At 37.9% G+C, this 12,323-nt stretch overlaps 1 protein-coding gene across 7 annotated transcripts in view; it reads right to left on the bottom strand.

Moving 5' to 3' along the window:
• Window positions 1-1,910: 1,910 nt before the first annotated feature.
• cntnap5l (contactin associated protein family member 5 like) overlaps window positions 1,911-12,323 on the bottom strand; it is a 137,826-nt gene continuing 127,413 nt past the window's right edge. For 4 of the 7 annotated variants that reach the window (XM_073916915.1, XM_073916917.1, XM_001338437.9 and 1 more), the window contains 5 exons: window positions 11,567-11,700; window positions 9,333-9,420; window positions 5,476-5,682; window positions 5,282-5,356; window positions 1,911-3,024 (listed from right to left, as the gene is read on the bottom strand). In XM_073916915.1, coding sequence (XP_073773016.1) covers window positions 2,828-3,024; window positions 5,282-5,356; window positions 5,476-5,682; window positions 9,333-9,420; window positions 11,567-11,700 — 701 coding nt within the window. In that variant the 3' untranslated portion in view covers window positions 1,911-2,827. The remainder of the gene's footprint in view (window positions 3,025-5,281; window positions 5,357-5,475; window positions 5,683-9,332; window positions 9,421-11,566; window positions 11,701-12,323) is intronic. The other 3 variants (XR_012387246.1, XR_011017265.2, XR_012387248.1) reach the window with 1 other exon arrangement.

Genomic DNA, 12,323 nt, shown 5'->3' with positions numbered 1-12,323 from the left:
CACTTTTATCTTTACAATTTTTTTTTTATTTATCTATGCTTGTCATTTATTTGTTTTATATTATTCAAAATTCACACCTCTACAAAAATCCCCACAATAAATCAAAATAAACCTGTTAAATCATCTGGTGAAATTGTATTCACATCACAATATATATCACAGAAATACAAAATATTGTAATGTTAGATTTTTCCAATATTGCGCAGCCCTGATTGAAGTATACAGATATTTGATAATTTTCATGACTTTTCCAAAACTTTGTGGGATTTTCTGTTTTTCCAAAACTTTTCTAGGCCTGGAAAATGCCATGTTAAAATTCTTTGACTTTCCAGGTTTTCCATGACTGTATGAACCCCGTTTCAAGCACCAACGCAGATTTCAAATACTTCAAATATTTCAGATTTCAAATATTCAAATACTACGCTAGAGAAGTCAGAGAGTAGCAGTATGTCAAAATAGAGAAAAATCTTCTTATAATGATTAGTAATCAACCGGTGCTTTATGATCAATCCTGATATACATCTTTATACACTTTTATTACTAAAGGCTGTCGATTGATCAATGTGACCCATAGTGCAAGCTTTGTGCATAGCCTTGGATTAACAGTATACCTCTGCACGCTGTTTGTGTTACTCTGCAATAACAATTTCGAAATGCTAGTAGCCAGTAGGCTTTAAGTTCCTCTGTGTGGAGTTTCCTCACTGGCATTTTGTTTTTTTCTGAATACTACAAGTAGCTAAATCATTCAGAGGCGGGAACTGGAGGACGGGCAGCAACTTTAATCAAAAGGTAAACAGAAAACAAAAGTTTCCAACAAGAGCTTCCAACGAGAGACTTGTAAACAATCGCTCCATTGGGCTTGCAGCTCTTAGAACCACCCACACTCGTCCCCGTTACCAAACCAACATATCACAGAGATTGCGTTACGCATCATTGCGACGTGTAGTTATATTTAACAATGCAGAAGTATAAATCAGCTTTAATTCTGTGTCCTTTTTTTGAGTCGTGCTCCAAGCTGTATGTGATTGGCTGTTGTCTCTATTATGATCACATCAAAGTGAAGCTTCAGACACGCTCTCTGTTAAGCCTTAGCTTCAATGCCAATGGTGCAAAGGGGGCGTAAGGATCTATATCTCTGCATATTCGCCTGCAGAGACCAAACCTCTCACCAGCAGAAAGAATCGAATGTCGATTGCTGAAAAGCATGTTTTATGGAAAGAGACCCTGTCCAAAGTTCACTTTAATGATGAAAGCCAGTTTAATTTGGGTTGGATCATTGTGTTTGTTGGTAAACTGAGGAAAGATTGAACCTAAAGTGTAGTCAATGAAAGGTGCAGGTGCAGTGTCATGTTTTGGGAGATGTTTCCTGCAGGGGGAGTTTGACCTCTTAGGCAAAGTGATGGCAGCAGAGACTGTAGTTAGCCAGTACATCCAAAGGGTCATTAAGATCATGAGGAATCCAAAACCACTCAACAGTGTCTAAACTTTTGGCTAAATTCAGCCTCTACACATACTGTATGAAGCCGCCTATAACAGAAGTTGTCTTGAAGGTGTGATCAATGTGATTGTCAGACACTCAGGTGCATCCTGCCACGAGAGGTGTTGTTTGGCTTTGTCTACAGCATACCTGTTACAGCAGATGGCCAAGAGAAGTTGTTTCATTACCGCTGTATCCTAAGGGTTCTCAATCGATTGCCTCTCTCTTCCTCCTTCTCCATCTTGGCTTATATTACTAGCAGTGTATCTGACACACAGGAAATAGAAGGTCAATCAGACTGGAGCAAAATGTAGAGTGCACATCCCACCAGCATCTAAATAAACACTGAGATTTTCCTAAAGTACTGAGAATATTTCATTCATAGCCATTAAATATGCCAAAACCAGTTTATAGGTCATCTGCACTCATAAGCTCTGAGAAAGCTCCATTTATTAAATATAATTATGAAATGTATGTACACCGTTCATTTACAGTATTCATATAGAAAAGAAAAACAGCCATACAATTCATTCTCAATAGAAAGCAAGTTTGTTGTTGTTGATCTAGTCACGAGATATAATGCACTTCAGTAAGGACAGATTTCGCTCCAGTTGCGAGACCGGCTCGATTACGATGGGAAAGAGAATTAAACTGCCTGAATCTGGCCAGCCCATGGGAATCTGGATACACACAAATGACTCATATTCAATCCCTCAGCCGCTGCTGATATATTCTTATGGTCCTTTGGTGATTAATCCCAGCCTCTGCACCAGTCAATAGTTTCAACATCAAAATGTGAGGCTGTCGGATGCGGACGTCTTTAATCTTTTGTTTTTGTGGACATGTTGAGCGATGATCGATCCTTTAAAAACAACGTCTGGGAAGGTCCACCGCCCTACCACAAAAAGCATTCTCTCAGAATCCAATCCGCTGGGGTTTCAGTCCATTAGCTTAAGCCCGGGCTCTGAGACAGACAGGTTTGAGCAGGCACACTGGATAAAGACAATTCAGTGATGCTTCAGGCCTCCTGCTGCGCTGTTTGCCTGGAAAGTGTGTGCGCTGTGCATGTATAACCTATTATTATGCCTGTAAAATAACAATATACAGCTCTGACACCTTCCAGACGGCTGGCACACAGCACTTTCATGTAAGCTTTACCCTCTTTGTAGAAAATAAGCAAATAAACAAAACGTCTCGAGTTGTAGTTTCTTGTGCCCCAGACTGTGGAGACATTGCCGGCCTCTGATTGGCTGCTCAGCCTGCAGTGTAGGTAATACAGTGCGGTGGGGTTGTTAGCATGTACACTGGTGACCGGCTGTTCGATTAAAGACCAAGCTTGACATGAAGAGGTCAGATGTAGTATTCTTTGCTGTCATGGTGGGGTTTGTGCAGGTCCAGTGCAGCTCGATAAGGTGGAGGCTCAATGCTGGGGCGATGCATCTTTCCGGTGATTCCGGAAGGCGCTGGAGTCCGTCGGTGTCGGTATAGGAAGCGGATGATGAAGGCCAGTGCACAGAGTGTGATGAACACCACTGCGGCCACTACTCCTGGTCATTAAATAGATCAAGATGTGGAAATTAGTGATGCACATGGTTCCTTTAGAATCAAAGCATGCTATATATAAAATTCACATACAGATTTTTTTTCTTAAAATGTGGTTTGGATGAAATGGTGTGGATTTGGATCTCATGAATCCAGCATCTAAAGTTAAATTCATGCCAAGTGCCAAATGAAAGTAAAAACTGCTGTTGGAAACTGCTATTCATCAGTCAGATGGTTATATTATTATTAATTCTAATAATGCCTTAGAAGCCAGTATGATTTATTGCAATTTTTATAATGCAAAAAACGTCATAAGACATTAATATCAGATTTAATTTAGATCACCAATGTCTAAAGACAATGGTATTTTGACGTCCAATAACAATGATATTTGGTTGATTTTAGGTTGTGTTGAAAAAGGGACCAAAATCCAACGTTGAGTCAACATCTTAAACCAACGTCGTATTGACGTCAAATACTGACATTTATTCGTCAGGTATGGCAACCAAAATCCAACATCTGATAGACTTCATATTGGTAACGTTCACACAACATCAAGCTTTAACATCATTAGATGTTGATATTTTGTTGTTTTTAAGTTGCGTTGGAAAGTAATCAAAATGCAACATCTGTTTGATGTTGGACACTGACGTCTGCCAGATGTTGGGTTTTGATGTCGACCGAATTTTAACTTGCAAACAAAATGCAAAGTCCCACGATGTTGGGGTGGAATATCAATCTGACATTATGTTGATGTCCTGTGTCTGCTGTGGTACTAGGATTTTTTTCACATGAGCAGCTCATTATAACAGTGTTTTTAGTGTCTTGGAGAAGACAGTTTAATAAGATTTATTTGATTTGACTTGACACTACTACTACTACTCTTACTACTACTAATAATAATAATAACAACTACAGCAATAATAATAATAATAATAATAATAATAATAATAATAATAATATAAACTGCAATCAAAAGGATTTCCTCAAAATGCTTATTTTTAAGGCCACCTATGATGCAAATCATCTTTTGTAAGCTGTTTAGACAGAACTGTGTATAGAGTGTGTCCACAGTCATATTGGAATGTTTTTATTTTTAATTTCCTGATATTAAAATAGGATCCAAATCTTTCCCATTTTGAGGCCCACCACAACGTGATGTAGGAGTACAATTTCCCCGCCCACCGAATTGACAGACAGCCACGTATTGACATGTCTTTGTAGTAACACGTATAATCATATCAACAAGACAGTTTGATTGACCTTCTAGAGTAAAGCAACTGGGATTAAAAGAAACCATTATCATCAAAGGTGATCAAGAATGAGTTTTAAAAGTTTAAAACATTTTTTTAAACAGTTCATGTTTGTAATTAATCACAGCGATTTTACCTTCTTTACTTTATCACCACAGCAGCATGTCAGTACAATTATAAACGGAGACGCTAATCCCAGATCGTGGATGTTATATCAGGTTTTTTTTTATATTAACAAAACGGATACCCATACAGCAGTGGATATTAACGTGTATCCTGTCACATTTGCCGTGCAAAAATAGTGCAAAGGTAAAAGCGCGCTCAGAATGTGTGTGTGAAATTTGTAACAATATTTTGTGCAACTTATCGAAAGGCTTGAATTAACTCCACTGCAAATCCATCAAATAATCATTGGAAAAGTTCTTGCTGTAGTATTTCTCACAATCTTTACGTGAGATCTGCTTCTGTCTGTCACTGTGCTGTTTATCTGACAAAGACGAGGCCGAGATTGAGGCACACTCTGACAGGCACATGGGATCAGTGGGCGGGGAAAACTAGGATTAATGATACAGGCCACAAAACAGCTATATTGTGTTCAGAGCAGAAAATTCTAATATTCTGAAAGGTATAATAAATAATCTGATGGCTGTTTTGAGTTGAAACTTTACAGACACATTCTGGAGACACAAAAGACTTATCTTACATCTTGAAAATAGGGTAAAATAGGTGCCCTTTTAATAATGCACACACAGTTTCATGGCGGTATCAGTCATCGACCACTGGCAAAATGTTAGTTTTAGGTCCTGCATCTTGAGAATGAATGGAAGATGTATTAAAATAGTGACTGCTTTACAATGCAGTGAAAACAACATGAAATAAACCTTCTGACATAAACGCTAAAGATGGATGAGGCTGTACAGTTTAATCTCCGAGGATGCTCTATTACTTGTCAGATCTGAGTATTGTTTTGAAAAGTTTTTCCCAGAGCACGTTATCATGGGATCTATACCTCCGATTAGTGCCAAGTCATTCTGATCTGCCTTTTTCGGTGGGTCTTTGCCTCTGTCGGATTTTGCAGAGTCATCTGTTAGCAGGGAACAAGAGGAACACAATGAACTGCTTTAGTGATTTTTCTCAGATGAATATATGCTGTCTTTATCCGTTAGTCTTTTTGCAGGGTGGAAACTTTAAAGGATGATTTACCTGAACGTATGTGTGTATCGCTTAAAGTGTTTGGGCTGGATATCGTTCCACAACTTGATGCCTCCAGATGGCCGATAACAGTAACTAAAGGGCTGTTTTGCAAGGCTGCCTTCAGAGGGGTTGCCTGATTAAACTGAACAGAGGACAAGCAGCCAATAAACCCTCTCAATCCAGCCTGGACCAGTTCCTTATCGGTGATGTCACTACCTGAAACATGAAAAAAGATGTAAGCAACTAAACTGATGAATGAAATACAAGTTAAAACCAGAGATGCACGAAATGTTTGGGTGGAAAAAAATACTTGGCCGAAAACGGCATTTTCTCTCTGTCTGAAAGAGAATGATTTTGCCAAGTACCATACGATCCTGGATTAACATTTATGTTGATCCTGGAACATCAATTTTGTTGAAAATGTAATCCATAGCTATTCCCAACCCCTAAACCCAGGCATAACTGTAAATTATTCCCAAAATCAAAGAGAAATAATAGTTGGATAACAATCACGTTGAAGTGCATAAACCTAACCGCATACCCTTAACATAAATGGTAAACATATCCCTCAATTCTGATTGGAATGTTGTTCCAGGATCAACATAGATGTTAACCCAGGAACATGTCCTACTTGGTGAAATCAGGTTGGCGAAATTATAAGCTGTGAGATGCAGTATGAAACCCATTCATTTCAATGGCTTGAGCGACACAAGTGCCATTTATTTTATTTATTTTCTTTTTTTTTGCCAAATGTAAGTATAGCGGAGTGCACTAGCCTACTGGCACAACATGGTCAAATTTCAAAGTAGCTCAATATGCTTCTCCGTGGATATTTCGCTTATGGACGCACATATATACATAAACTGAACATGGTCATCTGAAAACAAAGTTCGCTCAAATAACACACTGAATTAACATTTGTATGTAGCATGCTTGGTCTTGCTTCTTACAATTGAACTACTGAGCTGTCAGTGTAACACTGGTAAAATGGCAGGCAAAAACTTGTTTACTGGTTTGTGTTTTTAAAATCAGTGTAATTTAAGTTACTGAGTCAAATTTACTTAAAAATTTGACTTTAAGTCTTACAAAATTACTTATCAATTTTATTTTACTATTAATTAAATATGAAATAATAATTCTAAAGCATTTTCTATTTTCAGCCAAGTGCATCTAGAGTAGGGATGGGGTTACTCAGTCCTGGAAGGCCAGTGTTCTGCAGTGTTTAGCTCCAACCCTAATCCTAAACACACTTGAACATGCTAATCATTGTCTTAAAGTTCATTAGAAAACTATAGGCAGGTCTGTTTGAATAGGGTTGGAGCTGAGCTTTGCAGAACAGCGGCAATTCCAGAACCAAGTTTGCCCATTTCTGATATAAAGGTTTTGCCCCAGAATTTTCATTTCAGTGCATCCCTACTTAAAATGAAAAATTTGCCACAAATTTTATTATACCCTCCATTCCATTTCTAAATTTGTAATTCATTGATTCATTCATTTTCCTTCAGCTTAGTCCCTTTTTTTCATCAGGGGTCACCACAGCAGAATGAAACCGCAAACTTATCCAGCATATGTTTTACAAAGTGGATGTCCTTCCAGCTGCAACCCAGTACTGGGAAACATCCATTCACACTCATTCACACTCATACACTACAGCCAATTTAGTTCATTCAATTCACCTATAGCCAACAAACTACAGCCAGCTTAGTTCATTCAATTCACCTATAGTGCATATCTTTGGACTGTGGGGGGAACCGAAGCACCCGGAGGAAACCCTTCAAACACGAGGAGAACATGCAAACTCAATGCAGAAATGTCAGCTGGCCCAGCCAGGACTTAAACCAGCAGTCTTCTTGGTGTGAGGCGACAGTGCTAACCACTGAGCCATCTTGTCACCCAAAATTGTAATTATAATAATCTTATTTCTTCACAAAAGAAGATAATTTTAAGAATGTTGTTAACTAGTCTGATGATGGCAACCACTATCTTTATTGTAATTTTCCCCTATTATATGAGTCAATGGTTACTGTATTGTTATTTACATTTTTATTTTATCGGTAACACTTTACAATAAGGTTCATTAGTTAATGCATTTACTAACATGAACTAATCATGAACAACACTTGTACAGCATTTGTTAATCATAATTGAACATTTACTCATGCATTATTAACATCCAATCTCATGCTTGTTAACATTAGTTAATGCACCATGAGTTAACATGAACTAACAATGAACAACTGTATTTTCATTAACTAACGTTAACTAACATGAACAAATACTGTAGTAAATGTATTGTTCATTGTTTGTTCATGTTAGTAAATGCATTAAGTAACATTAACTAATGAACCTTATTGTAAAGTGTGACCTTTTATCTTAATATATATTAGAGTTCAACAGGTTTTTCATTTTTTGGTAAAACCGTGGTACAGTGAAGGACATTTAGGATGAATAAAAATTAAAAAAAAAAAAAAAAAACATTTGTATGCAGTAGAAATCTTGTTTAAGTTACGAAGTCCCAGCTGAATAAAAGAATGAAAAACACCACCACCACCAACAACTAACTGATCACAAACTTTTAACTGAAAGTGTATTATTAAGCCATTTGTTGGTTGCTTCTCATGATAAACTGGAGCTAAAAAAGTGCTTAAACTCTTCATCTGACTAAAGGCTGGTTTATACTTCTGTGCAAAGTGATCGGCGTGACCCACGGTGCCTGCCTTGCGTGATGCCGTGCATTTATACTTTGGTGCGCTGTTTGTGTTGCTCTGTAATAACACTTCTAAAATGCTAGCTGGCAGTAGGTTATGTTATGTTCCTCCGTATAGAGTTTCTTCACAGGTGTTTTGTTCTTTCTGAATGATACCTTAATGCACAAGTAGCTAAAGCTTGCTCATTCAGAGATGGGAACCGGTTGACGTGCAACAACGTTAATCATAAGGTAAACACAAAACAAAAGCTTCTATCTGTAAACACTCGCTCCATCAAGCTTGCGGCTTTCAACATCGCCCACAGTCGTCACATATACCAAGCTGACCAATCACAGAGCTTGCGCCATGCATCCGTGCGATGTGTAGTTACATTTTTTTAAGACGTGCGTGTCAGCCACGGCGAGGGCTATGCGACTGGGAGATGGCTGCACCGATCATACGCATGTGATTGACGCAGAAGTATAAATCAGCCTTCATAGGAGACAAGGAGAGTCTTTTATTTTTGTAGCAATTACTTTTAGAGATGTCAGTGGCATATAAATTAAATTATCGCACCTTTAACTGAATTCATAGTCAACCGGTAGACTGTTTATAAAACCAAAAGAACAGACAGAATCACACAAGTGACCTCTAATCTGCTTAATAACCTTTTAACAAGCTTCATTATTATATTTCACAAGTCTGTCTTTGAGTGTCTAAAAGCCTTTCTTAAACTGAATAAATCAAACACATTCAGCGCTGGTTCCTTTTCTACTAGGCGTCAGTAATGACTAATGAGCTTAAAAGGGGTTTGTTGCAAGTTGTGCAGAGTGCTTTATTGCTAATTTGTCTTAAATGTTCTCTCCCCTCAATCAAAGCACTGAGGTTCATGCCATTTGCAAGCCCTCATCGTTTCTTATCAGGTAAAAAGAAACGGTCTCCCGGGCAACACTGAGAAATTGCATTTGGCTTTCACTTGGCAATTCACCTGTGACGGTGCTGTCAAAAGTCTGTACAACGTACCTCTTCCTCCCAAACCCAGACAACCAACCCCCCCCTCATCTTAACCTGCCTGAATTCAAACACCTGACGCCACATCAATGAAATAGAAATGTGTGAAACGGCACACAAGGAACATGAAGGAATAGAGTCCTCTTCAAAAGCCTGTCAGAAACTCACCTTGGATTCTCCCCAAAATCACCGACCTCACCGGGCTGAGAGCAGAGCCAGGAGACAGGCTGTACTGCTGGGTTATTGTGTTGTCAATCTACAAGAGCACAGATATGATGGCAGATTACTCGGAAAGTATTGATGCCAATATTGCATTTGAATCAGGCATGCAAAATGGGTCTCAGGTCAATATGACATACTTTCAGGAGACCTTCAAAAATAAAAAAAATTATCAGACAAATATGTACAAAGTCAAGTAAAATCCCTTTAAATACTGTTTCAAGAGTTCACACTTAGCTGATGATTTATTATAAAGCGTGTTTGGCATTCTGTCCTGTGAGAGAGCCCTGAGCTCATAAGATCCTCTAGCCCCAGGCTTCCTCCCGTTTGCAGGGCGAAAGGGGAGTTTGATCTCAGCTAGGTCTCGGGAACTCCCCCGATTGCTTATTTATAGCTAATGGCAATTAGGGATGCTAATTAAGAGCTCATCAATGGTGCCAATTTGCCTTAGTCAATACATTTATGTTGCACGTCTTGAGACTGTAGGAGGAAACTAGGAAACCTGGGGGAAACCAACGTGAGAAGGACATGGAGAGCATGTAAACTCCACACAGAAACGTCTACTGGCCAAGTAAGGACTTAAACCAGAGACATTCTTGCTGTGAGGCAACAGTGCTAACCAATGGGCTGCCATCCCACCCTGTCAAGAAAAAGGGGTAGGAGTAGGGGTGCAAGGAAGGATTCTTCAAGACGAAGATAACTAAGGTAAGAAACTCTAGTTATTTGTAGTGAGTTAGGAATCATCTGTTACTAATAAGGGATAATTCGTGGTCAATCATAAGCACGTGACTCTCCGGAAATTAGTTTATAAATAAACTTCACATAATAGCAGATTCCAATATTGTATTTCAATTAGAAATGGAAAATAAATTTCAGCTTTCTATTACATAATTCTAAAAGGATCATTTGTAAGTTACAAGAGCTTTAAAATCTCAGATATGTTACTGGACACGTATGCAGAAAGTCATGTATTGGAGGTAACTGAAACCCCCTTTTGATAAAAGACAGGCTTGTTCTGCTGGGTTATTGTGTTTTCAGTCTACAAGAGCACACATTTGATGGCACATTACTCTGAAAATACTGACTCAAATATTGTATTTGAATACAGCATGGAAAATGGGTTTCGGGTCAGCATGACATTGCTTTAATGCACATCATTTGTGTTAAGACCTTTAAAATCTCAGATATGGTACTGGACATGCATGCAGAAAGCCATGTGTTGGAGCTAACTCAAAACCCCTTTCGATTAAATGGCAAATAGGCATCTTAATACAAATAAAAAATACATCTCAGCTTACTATGACATGGATTTAGGAGCATCATTTATGTTACAAGGCCTTTAATATATCAGATACAATATTGGAAAAGCATGCAGAAAGTCAAGAGTCGGAGGTCACTTAAAACTCCCTTTGATATAATGGCAGATAACTTACAAAAACTGATACAAATATTGCATTTAAACGAGACATGGATGATACATACTGTATAAGGTCACTATGACATTAGGAGCATCAAGACCTTTAAAGCCACAGATAAGCTATTAAACAAGCTTGTAGTAAGTCAAGTATTGGTAGCCAATGGCAACCCTCTTCTGATACAGTATAATGGCAGATAACTTAGAAAAAAGTGATACTAATATTGAATCAGCCATAGAAAATATAGTTTGGGTCACCATGACATGCTTTTGGAAGCACCATTTGTATATTACAAATAAAATCTAAGATAAGTTATTAAGTTATTAAGTAATGGAGATGTCTCAAAACCCCTTCAGATGTAATGACAGATAACTTGGAAACATACAAATTGGAATCAGGCATGGAAAATACATCCACGGTCACTATGACATGGATTTAGGAGCATCTTTTATTTGACAAGACCTTTAAAATCTCAGATAAGTTATCAGATAAGCTTGAGGAAATCAAGTTTCGACAGTCACTGAAAACCGCTTTAGATATAATGACAGATACAAAACCTGATACCAACATTGCAATTGAATCATGGGAAATACATCTCGGGTTACGATGACATGCTTTTATAGGAGCAATATTTGTATGTTAAAAGATCTTTAAAATCTCAGGTAAGTTATCAGACGAGCACATAGAAAGTCAAGTACTTTAAAGCCCTTTAGAAATCAGATACTGGCCATTGTGTTAACATCTGTTGCTATGGAGAGAAAGGCTCACCTGAACAAGGAGCTCCTGTCCTTTTCGATTGATTTTGACCCAGTGGAAGCGTCCGTCTGCTAGACTGCCTGACTTTGGGCTGAACATCTCAGTCCTTTTTTCTTTATTCATCAAGTATCGTATTTGCAGGCTGCCTGGGAAATCAGAGAAAAGCTATTGACTTTAAATAAGATATGTGTTTGAGATGATGAATGCAACATGACATGAAGTAACGTTTTGCATTTCAAGCTCCGACAGGACCCTAATGTAAAGTGTTTCTGTTTCTACATTAAGGGTTTTGTGATAATGAGATCCTTTTGTGTGGCTAAATTGTAGCAATAATTTATGGCTATCAAATGAATTAAATGCACAATGTGGAGACAATGATCCACTCAATGCACAGACTGTGTTTAGCTTTTTGTTATGAGAGTTTATTAGGTTGCACCTTATTTTGATAGTCCATTTGAGAATTAGTAGACTGTCTACCTAATATTTGTTGATACTGAACCTTCAGCAGACATTTAACTGACTATAAGTCCATGTCAAGTACATGCTAACACTAACCCTAACCCCAACCCTAATTCCAACCCAACAGTCTACTTATAATCTAATGAGAATTACTTGGCATGTATATGCAATGCAGCTTAAATTCAACAAATGGACCATCAAAATAAAGTGTGTTTATTTTTACAACCCCAAATTAGAAATAGTTGGGACAGTATGAAAAACACAAATAAAAAAAATAAATAAAAAAATCTATATTTACTTTGACTTGACT

The sequence above is a fragment of the Danio rerio genome, chromosome 11, assembly GCF_049306965.1.
Source record: "Danio rerio strain Tuebingen ecotype United States chromosome 11, GRCz12tu, whole genome shotgun sequence".
In the NCBI taxonomy this organism is placed as follows: Eukaryota; Metazoa; Chordata; class Actinopteri; order Cypriniformes; family Danionidae; genus Danio; species Danio rerio.
This window is presented reverse-complemented; position numbering and strand designations above follow the sequence as displayed.